Source organism: Ailuropoda melanoleuca, chromosome 15 (genome assembly GCF_002007445.2).
Source record: "Ailuropoda melanoleuca isolate Jingjing chromosome 15, ASM200744v2, whole genome shotgun sequence".
In the NCBI taxonomy this organism is placed as follows: domain Eukaryota; kingdom Metazoa; phylum Chordata; class Mammalia; order Carnivora; family Ursidae; genus Ailuropoda; species Ailuropoda melanoleuca.
The window spans coordinates 85,855,051-85,882,149 of NC_048232.1; the positions used below are offsets into that span (position 1 = coordinate 85,855,051).

Sequence of the window (27,099 nt, forward strand, 5' to 3'; positions counted from 1 at the left end):
ATTGACTTTTAAAAAGTAAGGAAAATCAAGCTGATTCTATGTCTCCATGTCTCCGCATTCCCTTAACAGTAGCACACACTGAAGGAAGAAACAAAGGAATTTGATTAAAATTCTCATGTCCACAAAATAATTCTTTCAAAATCACTATCTGGAGAGCTCAATCACTGTGGGAGGTAGAATAAAGGCCTGGAAGGCATCCACATCGTAATCCCTGGGATCTGTGAGTGTGACCTCAGAGGGCAAAAAGGGACTCTGTGGATGTGATTGAGGGTGTGGACAGACATGGGAGAGCACCCCGTTTAACCAGGTGTGCCAATCTGATCACAGTTCTTAAAATCAGAGCAGTTCTCCCAGCTGCAGCCCGAAAAACAGGCGAGTACAGGAGATATGAGGACAGGAGATTCGAGGACAGGAGATGCGAGGACAGGAGATATGAGGACAGGAGGTACGAGGACAGGAGATATGAGGACAGGAGATGCGAGGGTGGGAGATATGAGGACAGGAGAAGGGCCAAAGAGGAGACTGCAGATACAGGAAGGGCCACGTGCCCAGGAATGCAGGTACCTCTAGAAGCTGGAAAAGGCAAGAAAGAGACTCCCCGTTTCTCCTCTAGGCTTTGTTATCGCAGCAGCTGAAAACTAGTACAGATTGTAAATCTCAGCAAGAATAAGTAATTGGAAAATTGCTCAAGAGCAAACTGGCAAAGTTAATGTGTGGCCCCATGACTCAGGGCGCAGGGATTTCGGCATGGCAAGATGCCAGCAGGAGCAACCCAATGGGAGCTCGGAAAGACCAGAGTGCAGGTCCCAGCTCCTTCACTCCTAGGACCCATGTGACCTCAGACAAGTTGCTCACTCTTCTGAGTCTCTATTTTTCTCATCTATAAAATGAGAATAATACCGTCTACTGGGAGGGCTGCTCTAAGGATGAAAGCTACTAGATCAAAAAGCCCTTCCTGCAGTACTGGTCACCAGCAAGCATTCAACCACATACCCTTCCCTACTGTCCATGTGACGTACACACTAAGATTCATCCGTGCTTCCTTAACAGGGTGGCAAAATGTATTTGGGTTGAGATCCTTAAATAACAGCTATGAGATACAAAAGCAGGAGACACCAGAAGACAGACTAGCCTGTTTGGATAGCTAAAAGTAGTGGTGCGCGCGCACACACACACACACACACACACACACACACACACACACACACGGTCATCTGGCCATACTGGCCCTTCAGCTCTTCTGAAGGGTTATGCTTTTCCTTGTTCTAGGTCCCTCACGCTTGTTGCTTCCTTTGCCAATTCCCACACTCCCCACCCCACTGCCCATGCTTTACTTAATTCTGCACCTCTTTCAAGTTCAACTTACTCATTACTTTCTCAAGGAAGCCTTCTCTGATTTCCATAACCAGAGCTCTTTGCCCTATTAGCCTGTCTCATACCACCACGTCTCCTTCCTTTAAAGCACTTATCACTAAGGATGGATAGTACTGGCATTTAACACTTGCACAGGACTTTGTCATGATTGTGATGACAGCACCTGATGCTTGGTAAATGGTTATTACTTCCACTTCTGCTCTCAGCCCCCAGACGTGTTCGTGAGAAAGAGACACGTTGATTGATTGATCGATTTTCATTATGTGTACATGGCAGCATCAATGAGCACACTGTGACAGTGGTCTAATGCCCTGCTGCTCACATACAAAACAAAGTTTCATCATTTGTTCCCTGCCTGCCTTCCCCACGTGGACCACGATTTTGATAGTTTGTTAATACTATCTATTTTCACCTTAAATTTCAGCAAGCTAGAAATTAATTTTCTAAAATGGAAACACCGTGCCTACCATTAAAAGTAGAATCAGCTTCATATATTACGTTTAGGAAATTACCTTAGTCTTTGGGAAAAAAAATCAAATTAGATCTTCACTCCATACAATACACTACAGTACATTCAAAATAGATGAAGAAGTGAAACGTAAACACTAGGACCATTAAAAAAAGGAAAATCCAGGTACATATTCACCTGGTATTGGAATAAGAATGGGTTTTTAAGCAACATTTAAGAGGGGGAATCACAAACTTCCCTAGTTAATAGCGTCAACATGAAAAATTTCCATATACCAGAAATACTGAAACAACATTTAAGAGCCAAACAACAGACTAGCAAAGTTATCTATCACAATATGCATAACATATTGGTGATTTTCTTAAAACATTAAGTGCTTGTACAAATTAATATAAAAAAACCCTAAAACTTAATTTCTTCTTCCAGTGATGGCGGAGTAAGATTCTACTGGACCTATCCCCCTGCAGGCAGACACAGTAGGCTCTGGGTGTAATATCAAAAGCAGCTGCCTAAAAGCACTACAGAGTAAACAGAAGTGGGCACACTCTGGTAGGGAATCCATGCCGAGAGGAGTGGAATTGTGAGGAGTATTTTCAGTGCTCTCAGCCTAGTGCTAGGCAATGCAGCATGAGGGGTGGCAAGGACATCAGTAAAAAAATAATAAATAAATAAATAAAAATAAAAATAAAAAAGTATGTCCTAGAAAACTAGAAGACCAAACCCAGGTGAACCATAACCCTAGAGAGAAAGAGGACATCCTGGAAGAGAAAGAACCAGAGAGGGATCCCCAAATTCTGTCCTCCCACATTTCTGACTGGCTCTGAATCTCACATGATCAGAACCTACTCAAAATTGCTTGGCTAAACACAAAAGATCCAAACGAAGATCAGAGCTGCTACCCAAGAAACAGAATATGCAGTTTGAGTCCAACCTGTATAACCAAACTGATAACTGCCTGTAAAACAAAAGAAACAACATTCATTGAAAAAATAATAATAGCAAAATTTAGTCTCGTCACAATTTAATATTCAAAATGTTTAATATTCAAAATAATAATAGCAAAATTTAGTCTCGTCACAATTTAATATTCAAAATGTTACGGAACATATTGTGGCACCTGGGTAGGGTTGAGTGGCTGACTCTTGATTTCAGCTCAGATCATGATCTCAGAGTCGTGAGATCAAGCCCCACACTGGGCTCCGTGCTCAAAGGGGAGTCTGCTTAAGGATTCTCTCTCGCCCTCTGTCCCTCTCTCTGCTCAGGCATGTGCAAGTGCACACACACGTTCTCTCTCAAATAAATAAATAAGTCTTAAAAAAATAAAAATAATAAAACAAAATTATAGAACATATTTTAAAAAACGGAAAATGGAACGTTACTAGGGAGAGAAGTCTGACATACATGCAACTGGAATCACATAAGGAGAGGAGAGAATGAATGGGGCAGAAAAGAATATTTGAAGACAGAAAGGCCAAAATTTCCCCAAATTTCATTAAACATATCCATTTACAGATTGAAGATGTTCAACAAAAACCAAGTAGAATGCACATGAAAAAGGCCATTCCAAGGTGCATTACAAAGTCAAATTCGAAGAGTAAATCTTGAATGCAACAAGAGAAAAATTACTCATTACATGCAGGACAAAAATTTAACAGATGACTTCTTTTTTTTTTTAAAGATTTTATTTAGTTATTCGATAGAGATAGAGACAGCCAGCGAGAGAGGGAACACAAGCAGGGGGAGCGGGAGAGAATAAGTAGGCTCATAGCGGAAGAGCTTGATGTGGGGCTTGATCCCATAACGCCGGGATCACGCCCTGAGCCGAAGGCAGACGCTTAACCGCTGTGCCACCCAGGCGCCCCTAACAGATGACTTCTCACCCAAAATCACAGAAGCCAAAAGAAGTGGACAACATCATGAAGTGCTGAAAGAAAAAAAAGTCACCCAAGAATTTTTTATCTAAGAATCTATCCTTCAAAAATGAAGGATAAATGAAGACATTTCTAAATTAAAGAAAGCTAAACGAATCCACCTTTAGCACACTGGTACCTTAGGAAGGAGTTCTTCAGGCTGAAGGGAAATGATAGCAGATGGAGACCTCACCTCCTCAGAAAAGAATGAAGATATTTGAAAAAATACAAAAGGCTACTTTTATTTGCTTTTTTCTTCTTATTCATAGTTATTTAAAGCAAAAAAGTAATCACACTGTTTTGTGGAGTTTATTACATAGGTAAGTATAACACATACAATACCCACAGTATAAAGGACACGGGGCAGAACGTAGACCCATATTGCTTACATAGGCTCTACATTTTATGTGAAGTGGTACAGTGTTAACTCTGTGCAGGCTGGGGGCAGTAAATATGTATACTATAATCCCCACAAAAAATTATACAAAGAAGTATAACTAAAAAGACCATAAGAAAATTAAAACTGAATTCTAAAAAGTATTCCGATTATCCAAAAAGAAGAAAAAGAGCGAACAAGCAAAAAAAATGGAAGACCCAAATTCAAATATATCAATAATTACCTTGAATATTAATGGACTAAGTACTTCAATTGGATTTTTTAAAAAAGATCCAAATTTATGCTTTTAAAAAAAGGGCACATTTATTTATTTTTTTTAGAGCGAGAGTGAGCACGTGTATACAAGCGGTGGGGGCGTGGGGGAGGGACAGAGGGAGAGGGAGAGAGAAAATCTAAAGCAGTCTCCACACTTAGTGGAGATCATGACCTGAGCCCAAATCAAGAGTTGGACACTTAACTAAGTGAGCCACCCAGGCATCCCAAAAGGCACATTTAATATAAAGACACAGATAGATTGAAAATAAAAGGACACTACCTTAAGTCACACAATCAAGGTCAACCTCAAAGGTGACAAGTCATATTGATACTATACACCCTTGATATGATGTGACAAGAATGACACTTTACCCCTGTGGTCTTCCAAAAACACATTACCCCAGTCTAATCAGTCAAATCCCAGTTGAGGGACATTCTATAAAATATCTGACCAATAATCCTCAAAACTGGCAAGGTCATTAAAAAAAAAGAAAAGTCCAAGAAAGCATCAGAACCAAAAGGAACTTAAGGGCATATGACTGCTAAATATAATGTAAATTAAACAACTAAATAAATGGAAAGATATACCATGTCCATGGAGTAGAAAACTGAATATGGTTAAACTGGCAATTCTCTCCACTGTATTCACAATCAAATTCCTAACACGCTTTTTTTTTTTTTAACATTGAGAAACTGATTCTAAAATGTATAGAAAGGCAAAGACACTAGAATAGTCAAACAATTTTGAAAGAGAAGAACAAGTCTGGAGGATTGCACAACCTAATTTCAAGACTTAACTATTTAGCTACAGTAATCAAGACAGTGTGGTATTGATGTGAGAATATACCTATAGATTAATGAGGAGACTAGAGTCCAGAAACCTACTGACACTTGTATAGTCAAATGATTTTCAACAAAGGTGCAAAGTAGTTCATCAGAGAAATGATAGCCTTTTCAACAAATGATGCTGGAAAAACTGGATATCTGGACAGAAACAGAGTGAATCTCCACCCTTACCTCACACCATACACAAAAATCGACTAGAAATGGATCTCCCATAAAAATTCCCTTAACAAATTTTTAAATAGATAAAACAGATTTCATAAAAATTAAAAAATTTTGTACTTCAAAATACAGAGTTAAGAAAAGAGAAAAGCAGGGGTGCCTGGGTGGCACAGCGGTTAAGCATCTGCCTTAGGCTCAGGGCGTGATCCCGGCGTTATGGGATCGGGCCCTACATCAGGCTCCTCTGCTATGAGCCTGCTTCTTCCTCTCCCACTCCCCCTGCTTGTGTTCCCTCTCTCACTGGCTGTCTCTCTCTCTGTCAAATAAATAAATAAAATCTTAAAAAAAAAAAAAAAGAAAGAAAGAAAAGAGAAAAGCAAGGCACACTAAGAGTAAATATGTAAAAATATGTAGCTAACAAAGAACTCATATCTAGGATATATAAAGAACTCTTACAAATCAATAATAGGGAAATAATTCAATAAAATAAACAAAAATCTGTACATATACTTTTAAAAAGAATATAATATGAATGGCCAATAATCACAAGAAAATAGGCTTAACAACATTAGTCATCAGGAAAATGCAAATTAAAGCAGATTGAAATACCCCTACACACTACTAGAATGGGTAAAATTAAGAAGCCTGGCAATACCAAGCATTAATGAGGATGTAATCATCTGAAATTCTTACATGTTATTGATGGAACTGCAAAATGATACAGTTACTTTGGAAAACAGTTTGACAGCGTCTCATAAATTTAAACATACACTCAAAGCTACAATCCAGCAATTTTACTACCAGGTATTCACCCAGGAGAAATGGAAACATGTATACACACCAAACCGAAAACAACCCAAATGTCTGTCAACTGGTGAATGGGTCAGCAAATTGTGGTAAACCAATATGGTAGAACGCTCCTTGGCAATTAGAAATGTTGGGATATGCAACAAGATGTATGAATCTTAAAAACATGGTAAATGAGGAAAGTAGTCAAACACAAAAGAGTACATCCTGTATGATTCCATTTATGAGAACTCCTAGGAAAGCCAAAACTATGGTGACAATGGCAGAGAGCGATCAGTGGTCGCTGGAGCTGAGGGTCAGGGAAGGGGTTGGTTACGAAGGGCCAAGAGTAGAATTATAGGGTCATGGAAGTATTCTATATATTGACTATGGCAAGGGTTAGATAAATAGAGACAATTGCCAAACTCATTAAACTATGCCCTTGAGAATGAATTTTATTTTAGTAACATACTGGAATAAAATGTTTTTAAAACATAGAAGATCATCAAAGGACATGGATGAACAATTATTCACAGAGAAAGTACATAAAACTTTTAAACATGAAAAAGCGTGCAAGCGCAACAGCAACCAAGGACCCACAAATCAAAACAACAGTGAGGAACTCTGCTTCCACCTGTCAGATTCGCAAGGATTCAGAAGTGGCAATGTGGAATGCTGGCAAAAAGCCTCTCACGAGCCGCCCTCATAAGAATAAATTAACACCTTCGTGAAGTGCATTTGAGCAATACGGAATGGAAACCTTAGAAATGTTTAAACTTTTGACTCAAGGGTCAACAAAACATGCTGTGACCATTAAAAATTAATTTCAAAGGCTTTCCAATGACATAAAAAATGCTCCTGCTATAATACCGTGTGAGAAAACAGACCATAATCTATACGTCATATGACCTCAACGATGTTCAGTGTGCATGCAGTGTGCGTACACAAAGAAATTCCAGAAGGAAATATACTAAAATATCAGTAGCGGTTATCTCTGGCTATTACGATGATGGGGAATTTATTTTTTCTCCATGGTTTCCCCTATTTTCCAGTTTGAGCCTGTACAGCTTTTATAATCAACATGAATAAACACAAGAATGAAACCGTTTTTGAAAAATCAGCGCCAATTTTGCTAGAAGTCACATGAGTAACCATTATCCGAAGGTCACAAAGATACAGCTGAATCTTTTAGTCTTAAAAATGTCCCAGGGACTCTCTCTCTCTCTCTTTTTTTTTTTCCTCAGGCAGCTCTCCCTCTGGATTTGGATGTTGGGGGCCCAGTACTATTCCCATCCAACTTTCCCATCCCATGAATCCAGGTAGAGCCTTATAGTGGCACATGACTCCATCTATGGAGAAGGGAAATGAAAACACAGATTTGTCACATTGTTCCAAACAGTCTGGATTCCATTCAACCAGTGGGTACTGTCACAGGAGGCAGCAAAGAGAAACAGGGTGGAGAGACTAAGCCCATGAGCCAGAGGGACCAAGAAGGCTCAGCCAGGAGGAGAGTCATCAGAACTGAAAAGATGGGCAGACCTGCAACAGGTGGGGATGGTGATGGTGAGAGACAAAAGGAGGATGTAACCACTGTGGGAAATGAACAACCTCACTGGCTGACTCTTCTTCCTCCATCCAATCGCTAATGTTAACAACCCCATCTCTCATTTCTCTTCTCTATCTATATGCACTCTCTTGGCAACCTCCTCTGTTCTCTGGCTTTAGATACCATCTATATTGATCTGTACAAAGTTGATACCCATATTTCTTTCTCTAGCCTGGACTTCTTTTTCTGAGCTTCTGACAGCCTATTCAACATCAATAGTTGGATTTCTAACAGGCATCTCAAACTTAACACGTCCAATATTAAACTCTTGACTTCTGTCCCCTAATCTGTTTTCCTTCCTCCCATTTTCAAATATACCAAGTTCCCACTTCCATGAAGGCCTCTTCATGGGTCTGTTGGCCTGGGATGCTCTTCCACAACAAATACAATGTGACTGGTGTGTTCTAAACTTGTGCGACACAGCCGACTTCCTTTCTGCGAGCCTGAAGGTCTCACCTTAAATGCCATCTCCCCGAGAAGTTGTCCCTGATTGCCTCATCTGGGGTAGGTCTGCCCCATGCATCACGATTTAGAATTGGTTTATTTGCTTCTGAGTTAATAATATGTGTTGGTAAGAAAGAGCACATTCAATGATTTTTAGCATCCTCTTCCCCAAGCCCACCAACACTGCACCTCTAAGGATCCTCTGAAGGGAGATTATGGGGCCCCACCAGAGGCCACAGAGAGAATAGAAGCTATAGGGTCGAGATGTGCAGGTTACCTAAGAGAAACAGTCCAAAGGGCAAAGGGACCAAGATAATAAAACTCCACCGGAAAGCCAAATAAACTCTGGAGGAGGGAGGGAAGATGCTGGTCTGAGCAAAGTGCATGGGTTACAGGCCCGAGCTGTCCAAGAAACAATAGCCAGGAGCTTGCCAAGTCCCAATCCACACTGCTCCTGCCGTGTCCTGGACAAACGCCCCCCCATACTGCCAAGGTATGGGCATGCTCTAATGGTAGCCGCAACCTGCCCCTTTCTCTCTTCAAAGATAAGGGCATGCAATAACTGCAGGTGGCATTAATTCAGGGACAACTGCTGTACTTTACCAGAAAACAAAATCACTTGCATATTTTAACTTTATTTTTAGTAAATGACACATCACTTGCAACACACTCCACACTGCACAATCCATCATCCCATTCCAGGGTGCCGTGATACAGGAATTCAGAACAATGCGTCCAGAGGAGAGGAAGTGAGGGCCTGAAGTGGTCTGGTGGCGGGGGAGCACAGAGGTGAGCTAAGCACATTGCTCCTATGGCCACCTAGGGCAGTGTCATTCTGCAAACAAAATAAGTTTTCGAAATCCCACATATCTCCTCCGTGGATACTCACGATGTTGAGTTAACATATTAACAGCCATGAGATGTCCTTGTAGTTGGGAGGTGGGAAACTCCTTCTATAGCTACATCTTGGGAGTACTTACCACAATAAGCTAGAGCAGAATCAGGGTGTTTCAGCCCACAAGAGTTTCTGGCAAGAGCTAACCAAACACAAGGTCCTTAGGAAAGACCAAAGTGCTGCCTGATATTTACAGAATACACAGAAAATTCTAGGTCTGATGGGCAGGAGCCTGACTTGAGTTGTTGAAGTGGCAATTCATGACCTGTTGCTCAGGTCACAGACCAAAACCAATTCATAGACCCAGAGCCCCTTAATTAAGGGGGAATCTGGATACCTTTGAAGAACAACCCTACAATAGAGCCATATGCATATACTGAGAATCTTCCTTCAAACCTTGCCCAGAAGATCCTTCAGCCGTTTACCAAAATGACTACACATGAAGTGAAAGAAAATACCTAGACTACTCAGGGTTATTAGATAGTGGCTCTGAACTAATGATAATCCATGGAGAGCCAAAGTGCCAGCATGGTCTTCCGGGTCACAGTGGAGCCTTATGGAGAAGAGTTGAAGCCCAAGTCCATGTTGTAGCAGGTCTGGTAAGGTTACAGTCTCATCCTGTGGTTACTTCTCCAGGCTCAGTAGCTAGTGACATATCAAATGCTAACTTTTCAATTTCCTTTTCAACAGTTTCCCATTACATGGCAGGGAGATCAGTACCCCTCCAAATCTTACCTCAAGACTATGTCAACTCACCTGCTTCCTGCCATAATATAATGTGAAGGAACTCTGATCCAGGCTTGCCCAGAGGGTCCTACAGATATTTACCAAGTAGCCATGCATTGTTTTTTTTTTCAAAAAGATATTTATTTATTTATTTATTTATTTATTTATTTGGAGTGAGCGAGGAGGGGTAGAGGGAGATGGAGAGAGAGAATCTTAAGCAGATTCCTCACTGAGGGCAGAGCCCAACATGGGGCTTGATCTCATGACCCTGAGATCATGACCTGAGCTGAAATCAAGAGGTGGACGCTCAACTGACTGAGCCACCCAGGCGCCCACCAAGTAGCTACGGATTGTTCTGGTGTGCTATAACAACCACCCAGGCGCCCCTGCATGATGATATATTAACTGGATCTACTAAGAATGAAATAACAAATATCCCAGAGGCTTCAGAAAGGGAGAGAAGATAAACCCCAAGAAATTTAAGGGTCTTCCCAGCCTGGTAAGCCTTCTAGAGATCCAGAGGTCTAAGGCATGCTGGAATATTCCCTCTAAAGTGAAAAACCAATTAATTGGCCTTTTGCCACCCACCACAAAAAAAGATTCATTAAGCTTGAAGGGTGTCTCTGGATTGTGGAGACAGTTTTGTCCTGCTGTTCTGGTCTGCTCTGCTGTTCTTAGGTAACACAGTTGTTCTGAGTGGGGCACTGAGTGAGAAAAAGCAATCTGCAAGGCTCAGGCTGTAGTGTAAATTGTTGTCTCATCACAGAAAAGCAGCACAGCTTGTAAAGTTATTTGTGTCCCATGTAAGTGCCCACTGAGAGGCATCCACATGGGTTATCAGGAGGAGAGCCGACCTGTCCTGAAGGTGCCGGTCAGTCACTTTGCGCAGGCGACCTGTTGCTTCTTCATGGGCTTCCATACAAAAGTGGTCACGGAGACAGGACTGGATGCTGTGCATTGGTTGGAAAACAGGGACTTCTCGTCACTAAAGCTGAGCTGGCTACTGCCCAGCTAAGTACCCAGGCTGCCAATGGTAGAGGACAACACTGAGCCCTTTCATGGCCCTTTTCTCCAGGTGGGCTTCCCAGGCACCCGGCAAAGATTCCATTGGACCTCTTTCAACATGGAGGGAGCAGTGGTTTGTCTGGATACATATTCCAGATACAAATTTGCCTTGCCTGCCTGAAATACTTTGGCCACTTCCCGTCATCTGTGGACCTCCAGAATGCTTTACGCGTCACCAGGATGTCCCGCGCATCACAGAAGTGGACTAAGGGACCCATCTGATGGTGGAGACAGTGTGGTTATAACCGCAGATCCACAGCACATGCTGGTCCCGCCACATATCCCATCACCAGAATGGACTTAATGGAATGGTTGGTACCTTGCTGATGACTCATCTACAATCAGCTGAGAGGAAATCCCCAGGGGTTAGGGTGCTGTTCTACAGGACACACCGTGCCTTGAGCCAGCTGAGGCAGCCCGATAGAGAGATGACCGTCAAGCACTGAGATCCTGTGAAATGCAGGTTGGGTACCCCAGCAAGTGAGCAACGCTGTCCAGCAAGAAGCTGGCAGAGAAAGGAAGGGGGACACACAATGGACACTATAATCATCAACTCCGATCTCGTGACCAGTTACAGTAAGGTGAGTTTAGAAGCTCTTTTGTATGTTGTGTCTTCCTATTCCCCCCACTGCCTTATGGAAAAAGCACTGATTGTAGCTAACATCTTAGATTTCAGGGGGGAGGTGGGACTTTGAGTTTGCTTCTGTTTTGGAAATACAAGGTTTCGTCCCCACAGGGGACAGGGGTTTTTCATTCCTAAAAGTCTGCTGAAGCTCAGAATGGTAAACGGCACTGGATGTCCACCCAGATCCATTCTCTGCCCTTCTCTACTCTGCATGGCACCTGGGGGATTGCTTCGACTGGCCCCTGGTGCCCCTGGCTTTCAGTTGGGTTGGACTGTGGGAGGCACCACAGGGGACTGGAAGGCAAGAGGAGAGAAGATGGGCTAGTTATTCCCCCAGCCTCCTCCCTGCTGGGCTGCAGCATGGCCAAGGCCACATTCTTCTATCTTAGACCTTATCTGTTCTCCGGTGACCTCCCCTTTAGCTATCTGACTTGCTCCTTTCAGTAACTGCTCCCTCTCCTGTCCCTTCAGGCCTAGGAGAGAGAAATTCTTCCCCATTTACTGATTTCATTTAATCCTCCCCTCACGGGAGTAAAGCGTCCTTCAATGAACTCATGTCCATATGCTTTCTGCCTGGACCCTGACCAATGTATGTCCAGGCTAAGACGACCACGGTAGGACACAGAACATCTCCCTTACCCCCAAAAGCTCCCTTGTGCTGCCCTCTGGAGTCACATCCTCCTCTGCCCTAGTCCTGACAATTACTGATCTCTCTTCCATTCCATTGTTTTGCCTTTTCCAGAATGTCACATAGATGGAAGAGATCCTAGACGTGCGGGTTAAAGAGGTTTGGATAATAACTGAAAATATACCACTGGGCACTGCTTCTACACGTAATGTAATTTGGGCGAGATGGCTTATTGCTTCTGCTTGCATAGCTTCTGTCAGGCTGCTAATGTTACCGGGGTGAGTGGGAAAGTTCTCAGCAGGAGATGTTTGTGAGCGAGAACCTGCTCGCATGATGGATGAAGGAGCTCCGATGAACACACAAGTCATCGCAAGTCACTGCACTTCTTCCATCCTCTCAGCTCTCCCTCAAATCTCACTCTTCATGTTTAAGCACTGATTTTATTTTTAACAGACGTACTTTATATAAAAGGCTAGGCAACATTGAAAAGCACAGCACGTTAGCAATAAAGGTCAAGTTAGCTGTTCAATTAAAGTCTACCATTACATTAAAAAATAAATACATATGGAAAACGGCTTTTTAAAGTCTCTAAAATATTATTTCGGTCAAGATTTTATGCTTTATTACCAAGATGATAGGGTTTTTAAATTTAGGCTCTGGATCTTCAGTATTTTTTTAAAAAGCAAGCTCAACAAGATTCCTTTTTTTCTCTCTCTACATTCTTGAATTGGATAGTAAGAATAATTTCTCAAACCATTTTATTATATGAAGGTTTAGATTTTATTTTACTTCCTGCTTTATTCTTTCCTATGTTGTTTGTCTTTTTTTTTTAAAGGATATATTTTTAAATTTTATTTCTCAAATTAAGATGAACTAAAATGAACTTTTTTCTTTTGGTGTGAACTTTTACGAGGTTTAACCCATGTACAGATTCCCGTCACCACAGTGACGCATAGGATGCAGGACAGCTCCATCACCCCACAGCCTCCCTCGTGCTCCCTTCCGGATGCAGGCCTCCCCCACCCTGAGTCCTAGAGACCACCAACCTCTTCTTTGATCCTATTGTTTTGCCTTTTCCTGAACATCATAAACAGAATCCTAGAGTAACAGCCTCTGAGACTGGTCCTTTCAAATGTCTCCGCGATTCATCTGTGCTGTCTGCATCGAAAGCTCACTCCCTCCTATTGCTGAGAAATACGCCATCGTGCAGATGGACCAGTTTGCTTATCCAATCACCTGCTGAAGGACACTTGGGCCCGTTCCCATTTGGGTCAGTTATGACTACAGCTGCTATGAATATTCTTGTACAGATTTTTTTGGGTGAACTTTTCAATCCTTTTTTTAGACACAAAAGTCATACGGAATTTGCCCAGCATAATCATGGACCCATGATGTTGCAAGTGCAGGTCAAGGGGAGTTCAGGGTGCTCAACTTCTGGCAACACCAGGTGTGCCCTTGTCCCTACACTGTCCCTCCCCACACTGGTCTGCACTGTACTGCCTCCTCGATGGCTGGAGAGGAGAGCAAGGCAGGGAGGAAACAGCACTCCCCTGGGGCCAGGCCACCCCCACTGCCACTTGCTGCCACTGGGAGTGACACTAGTCCCACCCCTAATACCTGTTTCATTGGGCCAGTGCTTTCACGGTAGAATCCAGCAGATTCTCTCTTCCTAGGAGGTGACATAATGAGTGGTAAGTCCCCAACAATCACCCTCTAAATTCAAGAAATCACTGTGACAGTGCAGGGAACCCAGTGTTCTCTCTAAAGGTGAGACAGAAAACAACAGGGCAGTTGGATGGGCCAGTGTAGACAGCACTGTACAGAAATGTCCACGTATAAGAGAGAGGTAGAACGATGGAACAGACTAGAAGGATACATTAAACCAAATTATGGAGAGAATTGAATGCATGACAAAGCAGACATTAAAAACAATGGGGAAAGAATAATAAGTGGTGGTGGTAAAATAGATTATCTATTTGGGAAAAGAATGTGAATTTGGATGCCCACCTTATGTCAGGATGAATTAAAGTGTTTTGTTTTCAAAGAATAAGACAAACAAGCAGAGTAGAAAAGCGTTTTTATATCAAGCCTGGGCCAGAATGATGAATTTATAGATTAAGCAACAGAAGACAGTCCAAAAGAAGATTAATGTACTTGATTATATTACAACGTAAACTTCAGAACAATGAGGTGTCACGTGAATGGAAGGGAGGCAGTGAGTCGGGAACAACGGCTGCATGAAACTACTCTGCTTATGACAGAAAAGGTTTATCTCTTAATAATTAATTAGAAAAAATTATTAAACAAAAAGGCAATAAAATTGACTTAAAACACCACCAGTGGGGGCATTACCCAGTCAAGACACGAGGAGGAATCACATCAGGGGAGATACAATCAGGGCGCAGGCTCAGGGAAATGTCCAAGACCAATATTGCTCCAAGAAATATAAATTAAGACGATAATGAGGCACCATTTTATACCTCTTAAGCTGTCAATATTTTAAAACAATGTTAATATTCAATGCCAGAAGGAATATGAAACTAGAACACTCATACAATGTTGATGGCGATATAAATCATATTATCTTTTCAGATTTGGCGATCCTTATAAGAATGCACACAAGTATTCACACTCTGGCCTCGAATCAGTCACAAAGGCTGTCCCTGACACCTTGGCGATGGCCACGACTCCAGTTCCCTCCCGGGCCTTTGCCCGCCCTCTACCCCACCTCTGGCTCCCTCTTGCCCCCTGGCTTCTGCCGGGCCTCAGAACACAGCACGGCGGTGCTGCCGGACCCGGGGCTCTCCCCCTGGGGTCTCAAGTCTCTGTTTAAAGCTCACATTTGCTGAGAAGCTTCCCGAGGTCCGCCCCGCCTCTCTCACTATGGCCCCATCACACTGCACACCTCCTTTCAGGCCGGGTGTGTCTGTGGACTGTCGTCTCACCCGCCAGCAGGTAGCACTCTCTGTGGACAGGGATCGTGTCTTCCTCTCCAACGAGTCCCTAGCACCTAGCACAGTGCCTGGCACATAGTGAGGGCTCCAGGACCATCTGTGGACGGGCTGAGCAAATAATGAACAAAGAAACATACGCAAATCTAAGGAAACCAAAGACTCAACAACGAAACGGGGTTAGAAACATTCTGCTCTATATAACTAAAGAGCCTGAATGCTGCTTGCTTCCTCTGGATGGAACGTCTTTCTCCAGCTGTCCGTGTGGGAGACTCTTCTTCATCTCTCGAAGCTTCCACTCAGCTCTGTTTACTCTCTGGAGACTTTTCTAACTTCCCAGCCAGCATGAACACACGAAGGTAAGATTTCTGGCAACACAGAGGATCTCTCCCCAACCTCCTGGTCTAATCACAGAAATATATCAACGAATACATCAACTATATCAACAGCTAGTGGAATAAATATATCAACAAAATGATTTTAAACATACGGTGGAAGTTGAAACCAAGAAAGGGAAATCCACAGGTGCCGGAAGCAGGGGGAAGGGAGAATGTGAGTTATTCCCCCAAGAGCCCAGGGAGGGTATCAGACCTGGATGGAGCAGGCTGTGTTAAAGGCAGCCCTGAATCTCCCTCAGGCACTAAGAGGCTGGGGTTTAATGCCCATGTGGGGCTAGGAGACCCGGAACTGCAAGATTGGAGAAGATCTGGCACATGTGAGAGTTAGTGAACCAAAACAGATTCTAAGAAAACAGAATGGAGCCCAGACAGATAAAGACATGGGAAATGCAAGAGAGTCTAAGAGACAAAGAAAGTGGAAGGAGGGGGTTGAACAAATATTTAATAAGACTTCCAGAAGAAAAGGCCAGCGAGAGTGGGGTGGAGACAATACCCAAAGAGTAGCAGCAGGGAATGTTCTAGAATTCATGAAAGATACTAATTCTCACAGTGAGACAGCATGAGTCTGGGGAGGTTAAAAAAACAGACATCTCTAGCAAGGCACATTATAGAGAAACTGTAAAGTAAGAAAAATAAAGAGAAAAATCTTGAAGGCAACCAGAAAAAAAAGAAAAAACAGATCATCCAGAAAGTACTGGCAATTAGATAGCAGACTCTCAACAGCAACAGCAGAGGCCAGAAGACCGTGAAGAATGTCTTCAAAGTGCTGAGAGAAAACAGCTCTCAAACAAGAATTGTAGTCCCTGCGCGATCTTCATTAACGAGTAAGTGGAAAATAGACATTTTTGAAAACAAAGACTGACCCCACCCCCTGCCCACCGCCCACTCACAGCACCTCACTTAAAGGATTCCTACAGGATATACTTCAGGAAATTGAATTCTGAACAAGGGGTGAGATTGAAGAAACAAACTGGTAAACATGGCAAAACCTAAACAAACATGGATTGTAAAAAAACAACAACAACAAAGCCAATGATAGAGACCAACTCAGGTACTAACAAAACAAGGCTGGATCGAAACACTAGCAGATAGGAACACGCACGTTGAAGCTGCTTGTTTTATTCAGGATGGTAGAAATATTGTGAACTTTCGGCTTTCCAAGTTCAGAACACGTGTTAAAAATTTAAGGGTAATCTCCTCTAAAAGAATAGAAATAAAATATTTAAGTCTCAAGACAGGGGAGGGGAAAACGCATGATACGGAAAACTCAGAACCAAACACAGTGGAGGAGAGAAAAAGAAAAAGACAGAGCTGAGGAAATCAGAGAGAGAACGATAGAGCGGTAGAAGGAAAAACCCCAAACATGCCCGTCACAAGACACAGGAACACACAACACCTGACCGCTAAAAAGGCAAAGATGTTCATTTGGAATTTTTAAAAAACAGATATATTATTTTACAAGAAACACACCTAAAACATGGTAATAGTAACAGTAAATGGTTGAGAAAAGATATACCGTACAAACACTAATCCAAAGAAACTGTTTCGGGTATTTCAGTATTAGAGAAGGCGGGCCATAAAAGCCAGAGGGATAGAAAGGCAACACGTAATTATAAAGGGAAGAGCTGACGAGGAAGACAGGACAAATCTTTACTTGCAGGTATGTGCACCAGAAGACAAACCTAATTTATGATTCAAGATATCAGCATCTGGGTATCCACCTTGCTGTTGTCCCTTGCACCCTGTTCTACTGGGAATTCTGGGTGAACTTGACAGACGGCGCAACTCAGAAATCCCTGGGTCTCTGGTTAGAATGAGTTGTCACAACGGCACAAACCCAGCTGCCCTTAGTGTCCTAATATGTTCACTCTGCACGCCCATTATAGTCTTCATAGCTGCCATCACTCTGGTGGCCCTTGCTGCTGTGGGACTATTTGTTATTTATTTCTCTGTTCTTAGCACCTCCCATTATGTCTGGCAGAGAAAGGGACTCAATACACATTCATTAAAATTATAATTTTGTGGGCATCTGGGTGGCTCAGTCGGTTGAGCGCCAGACTCTTGGTTTCGGCTCAGGGTGTTGGGATCGAGCCCTGCATTGGGCTCTGTGCTCAGTGGGGAGTCTGCTTGAGATTCTCTCTCTCCCTCTGCCCCTCCCCCTGCTTGTGCTCTCTCTCTCTCTAATAAATAAATAAAATCTTAAAATAAAATAAAAAAATAATTTTGAAGATGATGAAGGCAACAGGATGCATGTCTATGATACGCATTCCTATTTGAAAAGCATAACGTAAAACTGTAGATGTACTTTAATTACAAATACATAAAAATTATATGTGTATGTGGATACAGGTGAAGGGAGTGTGGAAATGTGAAAGCAGATTTGTTACATAAGATGGATTGTGACTTTTTGCTTTTTATTTTTATTATTGCTCTTAAATTCTTACTTGTATAATTTTGAAAATGAAATAAAAAGAAATGACTATATGACTTTCAGTCATCCAACCAAGTATTTCCTAAGAACTGTCACCATGTATAGACAGAACAACAGAGCTGTTTTCTGAGCCATGGAAATATTCACTCCTAGAGCCAAATCTTGCTTTTTACTCTAGAAGCCACGGTGGCAGGACATAGTGATCCTCTCTGGGTATACAGAGGGCCAAGAAGGAAAGAGAAGCCTGTGGGAAATGGATCTAGCTGACCTCACTTAATACTATTTTCCCGGGGCGCCTGGGTGGCTCAGTCGCTTAAGCATCCGACTCTTAACTGCAATTCAGGTCATGATCTCAGGGTTGTGAGATCGAGCCCCATGTCAGGCTCTGAGCTCAAAGCCTGCTTGAGATTCTCTCTCTCCCTCTCCCTCTGCCCCTCTCCCCATATTCGTGCCACACTCTCTCTAAAAAAAAAAAATACTATTTTCCCCTTTTTCTCTCTTGCCTCTCCTTCTAGATAACCCTAGATGTGACCAATGATCCAGAGTTTCACAGGACAATCTTCCCATTGGCCTCTACCCTACCTACTTGCCCTGAGGCAAGTTCCCTGAGTTACCTGGACAGAGCACCAGGTAACTTAAAGACAGTGTTCCTTATGCAGAGTCTGGTCTATGTGTACCATTTCCGAAGGAAACAGGGATCGTTGGAGAAATGGCTGATTCCAGGTCGGGGGTAAGAAATGTACCAGAAGAGCCGGGAGCATATCAGAAAGTAAGAGAGCTATCAGGGACTACAGGGTCACACCCACAGGACTCAGTAGCCAACATGAAAGGCTCCCGCTGGCCAAGATGGTACAGATTGAAGATCGGTGAGAACAATCATGAACTGAAACACATCAAATAGGTGGACACTCGTGAGTTTATGACAATTTTTTTTTGTTTAAGAAAAATCACTCATTGCTCACTTGGGAGGATGCTTGGGAACCAATTCATTATTTTGGAAGGTGATAAATGAAAGGAAAGAACCAAGGACGTCCTGCCTTTCATAGACTAAGTGTATCTCATTGTTACCAAGCAGTTGAAAAGGGGAAGCTTTCATTACAGAAGTACTCCAACCAATAAAAGAAGAAATGATAGATGTGGAATACGTAAATACGACACACCATGGCTGCGAACACCATGAAAAGAGAGACAACCAGTCCACACATGCTTGCCACCACCTAGGAAGTATTCTTGCCAAAACAACGGAACATGTACCTGAATATCTATCCATTTAGAGGCAGGGGGTTTGGGGGACAGGAGGACATGTCAAATGTCACTGTAGATCAGTCAGATGTCAGTTGTAAAAAATTCCACATGATAAATACCTCATAATTGATACATCCCAGAAGGGAACAAATTAACAAATGGAGAGACACTCTACAGACTAAAAACAGAATTGTGGCAAATCAGTTGATTACAATGTACAGACCTTATTTGGAGCCTGACTCAAATTGTAAAAGAAAATCTGAGACGATAGGTTAGATTTGAACCCTGGCTGGATATTTATTAATATTATTGATAATATATTAGGTGCGAAACCAGTATTTCTACCATGTTTTTAAAAAGTGTTCTTATCTTTTAGAAAGACGTAATGAGATCTTTCCAGTGAAATATGATATCTGGTATTTTTTTCAAAAATATCTAGGGTTGGGGTGCCTGGGTGGCTCTGTCATTTAAGCGGCTGCCTTCAGCTCAGGTCACAATCTCGGGATCCTGGGATCGAGTCCCATGTCAGGCTCCCTGCTCAGTAGGGAGTCTGCTTCTCCTGCTCCCTCCGCCCCCCCGCCGGCTTTTGCTCTCACTCTCTCTCTCTCTCTCTCTCGCTCTCTCTGTGTCAAATAAATAAATAAAAGCTTTAAAAATATCTGGGGTTAATGGAAAAATGAGCAGGAAGAGAAACGAAATGATGGACCACAAGCTGAACATAGAAGCCAAGTAGTGGGTACGTTAGTGGATTCATTTCAGTATTCTCTTTACTTGTGCATGTGTTTGAAATTTTCAAGAAAAAAAAAGCCCAAGACATTAATAAAAAATAAATGAAGCTGCTCCTTATTCTCATGGTTGACGTTTGGGGGAAAAATATGTCAAGGAAACAATGGGACTCTTACCTTTTCATTAACTGGATAAAAATTCTCCTTGGTAATCGGTATACAAAGGTGTCGAGGACAATCTTTAGGTAATTCAAAGACACATATCCACTTTTGCAGGGGTCCCCTGCACTCAGGGCTTTTTCAACCTTTTCATAAGACTTGGGAAGCTGCAGGGAATGAAAATTCGAGTGTTGCATTCATAGAAATCCACTTCACAGAGCTATTCAACCAGTTTATTTTTTACCAAAACCTCGTCACATTTTCCCCTCCAAAAACTGATCAAAAAGGTTACGATGGCATGTACTGAACTTCAAATGTTTAATTGATGAGCTCACTACAGAACAGTATCCCCACTCACAGCCACTCAACTGACAAGGCAGACAAGTTTCTCAGGGAAAAACAGCACATAGGATAGCTCCACCTCAAATTTCAGAGCTAAAAATATTCGGTAGATGTGCCAGTTTGATACATCTTTGTTAATATACTTTCAAGCCATTCCTACTGTGAACCCATGCTAGGCTGCTCCTGATTAAGTCAGCCCAATCAAACAAAAAAGCTGGCAACATTTTATTAAAAACAGAAGTAGCTCTTAGCTTAAGGAAAATCATTAATATAAAGATTGCATAAACAGAGTACACATTGTACATTTCTTTAATTATTCTTTTTTTTTTAAATGGGGAATCACAAAGAATCAGGGTGAATGAGCTTCACTTATGGGACTTCTAAAATTCAGTAAAGTAGGTTAACCACTGATTTTTATATGACTCATAAAAATACTATGAAGATTGGTTTTATTTCCAAAGGTTTTCCTGCTGTTTGTTATTCAGTAATAACAATATTCTCCGATATATCCAACGCTCTCCACTTTGTCTGAATTTAGTTTTTCCCGTTAACGGCAATGAGAAACAAAATAACCACTAACCTGGTATAAAAGGTGACTTAAAAAAAAATAAAACAAAAAAACCTGCTGGATCACAGAAATATATGCACAAGAGTCTCTACCCACCAAATGAGTAAGAAGCGATTCATCGACATTTCCAAGGGTGCACAGGAGTGTTGGAGATCCAATGGGGGAACCTTTAAAAATATTTAGAGAATTGCAGGGCCTAAATTCCTTAGAAAGTTGTACAAAACTAACCCAAAATATGGTTAAATTTGCCCCTATCTCTTTCAGAGAGGTGGGTTCACAGAGAGAAGCCCGAGCCAGACATGGGGTACGGTCTCAGTGTAGTCACTCGATTAATGAAATCCACTTTTAATATCTTGATGACACTGGTTTCCATTGAGGTTTTTTCTAGGAGAACGTTTTTGACATAATCAAGAGCTTTTAGGAAGAGAGCAGGGAGTGAAACAGCCATAGTATCTTGGTGACATGTATAAACCTTTAAGAGATTCTCATTGTGGCTGTTTATAATGAAACAAAAGGGAAAAATGCAAGCAATTCAGCAAAGTAAAAAGAAGGACACAAAGGTATCTGGAAGTCTCTCCATCCAGTTTTTTTATATAGTGTTGCAAAAACTCCCATAATGATCATATGAACGTGCAACTCTACAAAAGTGCTATCGTGGCTATACATTCAGATGTGAGAAGTACTTTCTTCATTTAACAATATCTCATGATACTTTTTCCTGTAAGAACTTATATCTACATAATGCTTTTAAATGAAGTGTGGCATGCCATCATGTTATTGATGGATCAGCGAAAGGTACGCTCATTTTCTGTTTGTACATTTAATGTGTATAAATGTTCCCCCAATCCCCTATCTAAATGAGGTCCTTTTCTGTATTTATCGCATTTATGAATGTGTTTGTTTAACACCTCTCTCCCTGATGTGAGTTCATGCAATCTCCACGAGAGCACATTGTGTCTGTTTTGTTCACTAATAATTATCTAGAATGAAGCAGAATTCGGCATGCTGCAGGCACTCAATAAACATTTGTTTAAAATGAATATATTTTTACCAAAAGTGTTCTAAAGCAAGATTGCAAAATGTAAAAAGCTATGACACATAAAAGTTAAAATCATAGCTGAGATGACATTCAATCTGCATCAGACTGTAAAAAATTTAAAAATCTAACAATACTGGAGCACTGGGCAACTAACAATATTGAGCAACCGACTCTAGGTTTCGGCTCACGACGTGATCTCAAAGGTCATGAGATCGAGCCTCACAACAGCCTCCATGCTCAGTGCGGATTCTGTTTATTCCTCTCTCTGTGTTCCTCCCCTAACTTGCGTGCACTCTCTCAAATAACTACATATAGTCTTAAAAAAAAAAAAGTCTAACAATATCAAGCGTTGGTGAGTAGGTAGAATGACAGGAATTCTTTCTCATATGCTTCTGGTGGGAGTATAAATTGATATTTTGAAGAGCAATTTGATACTGCCAATTAAAGCTGAGGAGTGTGTCTGCTACAACCTGGCAAGTAATTCCACTCCTAGCTGTAAGTCCCGGAGAGACCTCTGCGCAGGTGCTCCAGAAGATACATATGCAACCACTTAGAGTGGCATCGCTTGGATTAGCACAAGACAGGAGGCAATCTTAATGTCCATCCATAAGAGAATGTGTGATCTGTGTATATGTAGACAATGGAAAACTGTAGGAAGAAAGAAAGAAAAACATCAGGTAAAAAACAAAGAACCCAGTGTATAAGGAAACATAATACAAACACATCACCTACAAGGGTTTCATGTCATAAAAATATACCAAGAATATGAATTCATTGTAAGAAAAGCTTGAAGTCAGGATGACAAAACAATGAAAGAGAAGGGATATTTCAAAGCGAGGGAGATAGAAAACAAAAATAATATCATTACAGGAGCAAATAAACAAATCAGAAGCAGCAAGCATTAGAGGCAAGGCTGAAATTAAGGGCTCGAAAGAATCTCATTGGAGGCAGAGGAAAAAGACAAAAGTACTGGAGCGAGTCGGGGGCAGGTGCCAGCTATCAAGGACAGACAAGATGGTGACCCAATGGGAGGAAAACTGGGAATAACACCGAAGGAAGGGGAGATGCAGGGAAGACAGAGGGAAGGAGGGAAGGAGGGAAGGATGGAAGGTGGGGGAAGATTTTGGTGATACAGAAAAAGTTTTTTGGAAATGAAGGAAGAACTGGATTTGCCCATCAAAAGAACACCCTGTGGTCCAGGAAACTTTGGCAAAATGCTTAATGCCAGCACAGCTTAGTTTCACTTTCTAATTTCAAGGATCCAAAAAAAAAAAAAAACCCCAAAAAACAAAAAACAAAACTTTAGGCATCCAGGTAGAAAAAGAGATCACCTACAAGGGGAAAAAAAAAAATCCACTGACCTCAGGCTTCTCCTCCAGAATACCCAGTGCCAGAAGACAATGGAACAATGCTTACAACATTTGAGGAAGAGAAAGCAAGATGGAAGAATTACACCCAGCCATGTTGTTCTAGTAGGAAAGTCAGAGGCAGACAGTCTCAAATATGAAAATACAAAGGGAATAAAGCACCCATGAGCCTTTCTTAAGGAAATTACTTGACAATGAAATCCAGCCAGTCCCAAAATAAATCAAAATAATGAACTCTGAAAGGGATTAACTATGGCAAGCACTGGAGCGTAGTGACGTGCATTAAATCCACGTAAATATGAAACGAAGACAAAACAACTGGGGGAATTATAGAAACAGAATGGAATGTAAATATCGTTGTAAACCCAGACTAAGAACAAAACAGAAACAACAAAACTAGTGAGGTGGAAGGGAGGGGCCGGAAGGAACACAGGAAGTGAGAGCTCGCCCTGCACTGCCTGTAATCGAAAGATCCTTCAAAAACATCATCATTTCTGCAACTCTTAATGGCTTTCTTAATCTCTTTTCTTGTCTCCAAGCCCTTTTTGGGACCTAATATATCTTGTGGTAAAGAAATATTTATACAAAACGCAGATGTATCTTCAGCTTCGCTTGGAGCTGGACTTGGCAAGAACTAGGACTTAAAGTTGGCCCCTGGCCTGACTGGCAGGGTAACTTTGGGCTGGTCATTAAACCCCTCCATGCCTCAGTTTCCTCAAGTTGAAGCAGGGATGATAACAGTGCCTTGCTCACGGAGCTGCTGTGAAGACTGAGGAGGGGAACACCCAACAGGGCCTGGCACATGGGAGGCCCCACGGAAGGGTTAATTACGAGGGTGGCCATGTCACCTTTACCTCTGGTAAATTCAAAGACATTTAAATTAAACATGTTTTATTTGTAAAAAGGAGCGTGATTCTCTTCTTATAAAATTATTTCTATCTATGTATCCACCCACCCAGCCACCGAGGCAGCCATCCTTCTATATATATGAATAAAGACAGACCTAGAATTATGTTCGCCAAATGTTGCCTTTGATTATTTCTGGGTGGTGGATTTTGAATAATTTATACTTTCTTCTTTGTACTTTTCAGAATTGCTTACTTTTTTTGTAATGCTAATGCATTTTGTAATGGTTCTGTTTTTATGAAAACAATAAATTTATTAGCAACAATAAGAGAAAACAAGTTTTACTAATTTACCAACACAATATTACATATACTCACTTCTCCAACACCTTGATCAACACTGGCTTTTGTTAATTTTTTTCCTCATTGGCACTTTTCTCCTGAAAATTTTATATTCATTGTTGAAAAGTTCCACGTACCTTCAGCATAGTTACGATTTCTCTTGTTTATGTGGTGCATATTTTGTCATTTTTCCCATTTGTTTACACAAAGTTTTGCTGTACAAAAGCTTTTCATTTTAATGTAATCAGGTGTATCAATCTTTTTCTTTACAGTTTTTGGGCTTTACATCATGCTTAAAAGGTAGTCTCAATTTCAAGATTAAAAAATTTTCACCCACATTATTTTTAAATTTAAATAGTTGATGCATATAGAATTTATTTTGGTGTGAAGAATGGAAGGTTACAAGCTTTTTCCCCCAAATGGCTGCCTAGTGAATTATCCTCATAATAATTACTGAATGAGCCACTCCCCAGCCCCACCACACTTTACTGGAATGCCTGATATCATATGCTAAATTCACATATAAAGATTAATCCATTACCTAACAATAGTTGGGTAAGACAGTGCCATACTGTCTTAAATACGATACCTTTATAAGATTTTTTTTTAAGATTTTATTTTTAAGTAATCTCCACACCCAGCGTGGGGTTCAAACTCACAGCCCTGAGATCAAGAGTTGTATGCTCTACCTACTGAGCCAGCCAGGCGCCCCTATAAATTATTATTAGGTCCTTTATTATAACTTTGTAAAAGAAAAAAATATATATATATATCCATCCAGATATAGGAAAAGCAGATATTAATGCTGAATCTTCCTATCCAAAAACCAAAAAAGAGCTCTTCATGTATTCAAGTTTTCCTCTATTTTACTCAATACAGTGTCCCACGTCCTTATAGAAGTCTTGAATATTTCTTACTAGATTTAGTGCATGAGTAGCACAGAGGAGGCACTTAAGAATCAGACTCTCACCACCCTTACTCTTACCAACGCACAGTCATCAGCAGTTGGAGGCGGCCTCAGGGTTTGGGGAGGTGGAGGTAGGACCAAAACAAATTTTAGAAATCGTGTCCAGACCTAATGGGTTTCCACAGCTGTCAGTTTCCTCTGTTCACGCTTTGAGAGAGCCCTGGGTTCGGGAGATACTCTTACCTCTTGGCAAAAGGTCCTCTCAATTTCGTCTAAGGAGCAGTTTTTCCAGACATCATCCGATGAAACAGAGCCGTGGAGGCACTCCCCTTTGGGATTTTTGACTGGCTGACTGTTCCATGAGATCTCTATGAAAACAAAAGAGCTGCTGCTTATTCGTGTTGCCAAAGGTACATTTAAATATCCAGTGTTCCCTTTTCATCCTAACCTGTCTGGTAAAAAGTAGGGCCAGAATGAGTCGAAAGTGTGATGAGCCAGGTAATAAATGGTATTGAAACAACTGGCTGATCATTTTAGAAAAAAGTGAATCTACTTGCTATCTTGCGCTAGGATAAACCTTAGATAGAGTAAAGAGTACACCAAGTAAAATAATAAAACCATGAAAGCAGTAGAAGAAAATTAAGATGGATATTATATAGCGTACAATCTCTGTGTGTGAAGTCCTTTCCAAGGAACACATTACAGCCCCAAATCCTTTAAATAGCGGATAGGTCTGACAGTATAAATATTTATTTTTTGTTTGGTTAAAAACACACACACATACAAATCACAATGAAAGAAAAATGAGTGAGAAAAACTGAAGGTTAATTACCATGATGCATGAGTAGCTCTTACGAATCAATAAGATAAATACTCAACAGAACAGTAGGCTAAGGTTATAAACAGGTAATTCACATAAAAAGAACTAAAAAATCCAACAGATGTATGAAAAAGTCCTCAAACTCATTGGTAATTACAAGTCTAATGAAAACAAGTTAACAATTTTTTCTCGCTTGTCAAAGAGGCGTGGATAAAAGGGAATGAGAGAGAAAGAAATCAGCTCTAGCTTGTGTATAGAAAACCCGGTACCTGAATACGCTTAAATCTTCTAGTATTTTACACAAATGGAATTATAGGACTACTCAACAAACAGATATGGGTAAGGGCATTTTCTGCACTGTTTAAAGATTTTTAAAAATTGGAACAATTTAAATGCCCATTAATAGAGGATGGGTTTTATAAACTATGGCTCATCAAGCCTATAAAATACCACAGACTTTAAAAACAAAGGTGCCTGTCTAAATTAACAGGCGTGGAAAATTTTCCTTGATATATATCATTTTACGATTGAAAGAAAGGATGACTAGCATAATTTAATTTTCATTCTAATACTTACATTGTGTATTTGCAGGTCTATCCAGCCATCTATCCACCCACCCATCCAGCTATCCATCCATCCATGCAGCAGAAAAGAAATCGGGAAGGACAATACACCAAAAAGAACACAGTGGTAGGATTCAGGTGGAAGGATTAAAGGGATTATTATTCGTGTTTTTGTGGTTTCTGCCTTTTTTGCAGCCAGGATGTATTACTTT

At 41.2% G+C, this 27,099-nt stretch overlaps 1 protein-coding gene across 1 annotated transcript in view; it reads right to left on the reverse strand.

Annotated features, from left to right (window-relative positions):
* EFCAB6 (EF-hand calcium binding domain 6) overlaps positions 1–27,099 on the reverse strand; it is a 249,820-nt gene that overhangs the window by 132,904 nt on the left and 89,817 nt on the right. The window contains exons 10-11 of the mRNA XM_034644165.1: positions 25,748–25,872; positions 20,113–20,261 (exon numbers count right to left, since the gene is read on the reverse strand). Of these exons, the coding sequence (XP_034500056.1) occupies positions 20,113–20,261; positions 25,748–25,872 (274 nt within the window). The remainder of the gene's footprint in view (positions 1–20,112; positions 20,262–25,747; positions 25,873–27,099) is intronic.